At 46.1% G+C, this 1,439-nt stretch overlaps 1 protein-coding gene across 1 annotated transcript in view; it reads right to left on the bottom strand.

The window, feature by feature from the left end:
- LOC101854366 (polypeptide N-acetylgalactosaminyltransferase 5) overlaps positions 1-1,439 on the bottom strand; it is a gene marked incomplete in the record, with an annotated part of 53,448 nt that overhangs the window by 42,256 nt on the left and 9,753 nt on the right. Inside the window, 2 exon segments of the mRNA XM_013088872.2 lie at positions 200-338; positions 1,137-1,392. Coding sequence (XP_012944326.2) covers positions 200-338; positions 1,137-1,322 — 325 coding nt within the window.

The following is a 1,439-nucleotide window of genomic DNA, read 5'->3' as shown; positions in this document are numbered from 1 at the left end:
CTATCTATCTATCTATCTATCTATCTATCTATCTATCTATCTATCTATCTATCTACTCATCTATCCACCCATCCACCCACCCATCTATCCATCCACCCGCCCATCTATCCACCCATCCATCTATCATTCCTTCCATCTATCCATCCATCCATCCATCCACCCATCCATCCACCCACTCATCAATCCATCCATCCCTGACCTGGATCACCAGGTCCCGCCATCGGAGGCCAGGCCAGTCTGGTACTGACGTCACGTAATTCCTGTGCCCTCTCGTGACCTGGCCCGGAAGTCTGTGACGTCATTCTCGTAGAGTTACTCCCGGAGACTCTCTCGTATGTCTGTGGAAAGATCTCCGTAAATTTTGCGGATTGACCTAAATAGGTGACATAATCTGCAAGTCACAGCATTCGTTTTTAGTTTTAGTAAGAGTTTTACGGCACTTGCAACACAATAAGGTCATATAAGTGCCGAAGATTAGAGGTGTTACAAGAGAGTAACAAACACACAAAAGAAGGAGGGGAGATAAAGACGATAGATGTTTGATAGGAAAGAAGAAGCAAACCACACCAGAGCACCCACCAACCACCCAGAAGTCACAGTATAATCATCGCCCCATTAATTACGCTACTAGGCGGGGAAACAGAGAAACAAACATGCAGGTACATTTGCACACAGATGTAAATATGCAAATGTTTTATTTATGTGTAAACAATTTGTGTGTGTGTGTGTGCATGTGTGTGTGTGTGTGTGTGTGTGTGTGTGTGTGTGTGTGTGTGTGTGCGCGCGTGCGTCTGTGTGTTTGCTTGTGTATGTGTGTGTGGGAGGTGGGGGTGGGTGTGGGTGAATGCATGCGGGTCTATGTGTGTCTGTGTGTGTTTGTGTGTGATTGCAGGTGTGTATATGCGTGTATAAATAATATGTGTGTTTGAGTGATTATGTATACGTGCGTGTACATTGTGTGTGTGTGTGTGTGTGTGTGTGTGTGTGTGTGTGTGTGTGTGAGAGAGAGAGAGAGAGAGTGTGTGTATGTGTATGTGTGTATGTGTACGTTTGCAAAAGTGTTTGCATAGGAAGAAAGTGTGGAGGGGGGGAAGGGGAGGTTATACTTGAAATGAGCTGTTACGACGACAACTCACCTCATTCACATCCCCTCCCTTCAACAAGCGCTGTATGATTCTATTCTCTGGCTCCCTGTCCATAACGCCCACGCGGGGACTCGAACCCTTCCTCACGGGCACGCTGTACAGGAGTGTGATGAGTATGACGATCCATAGAGTGCTCGTGAGGAATAAGAAAGTGACCAGGCGACGGCGAAACCTCATTGGTCTAGCCTTGGGGAAGTGGTCATTCAGTGTCAGGTTTTACTTCTCCGTGGTTGGAATGACGTCACAGCTGAAGATAACAGAAACAACCAAAGTAATAATAATAACAACAACAAT

This window comes from Aplysia californica, unplaced genomic scaffold, assembly GCF_000002075.1.
Source record: "Aplysia californica isolate F4 #8 unplaced genomic scaffold, AplCal3.0 scaffold00824, whole genome shotgun sequence".
Lineage (NCBI taxonomy): Eukaryota > Metazoa > Mollusca > Gastropoda > Aplysiida > Aplysiidae > Aplysia > Aplysia californica.
This window is presented reverse-complemented; position numbering and strand designations above follow the sequence as displayed.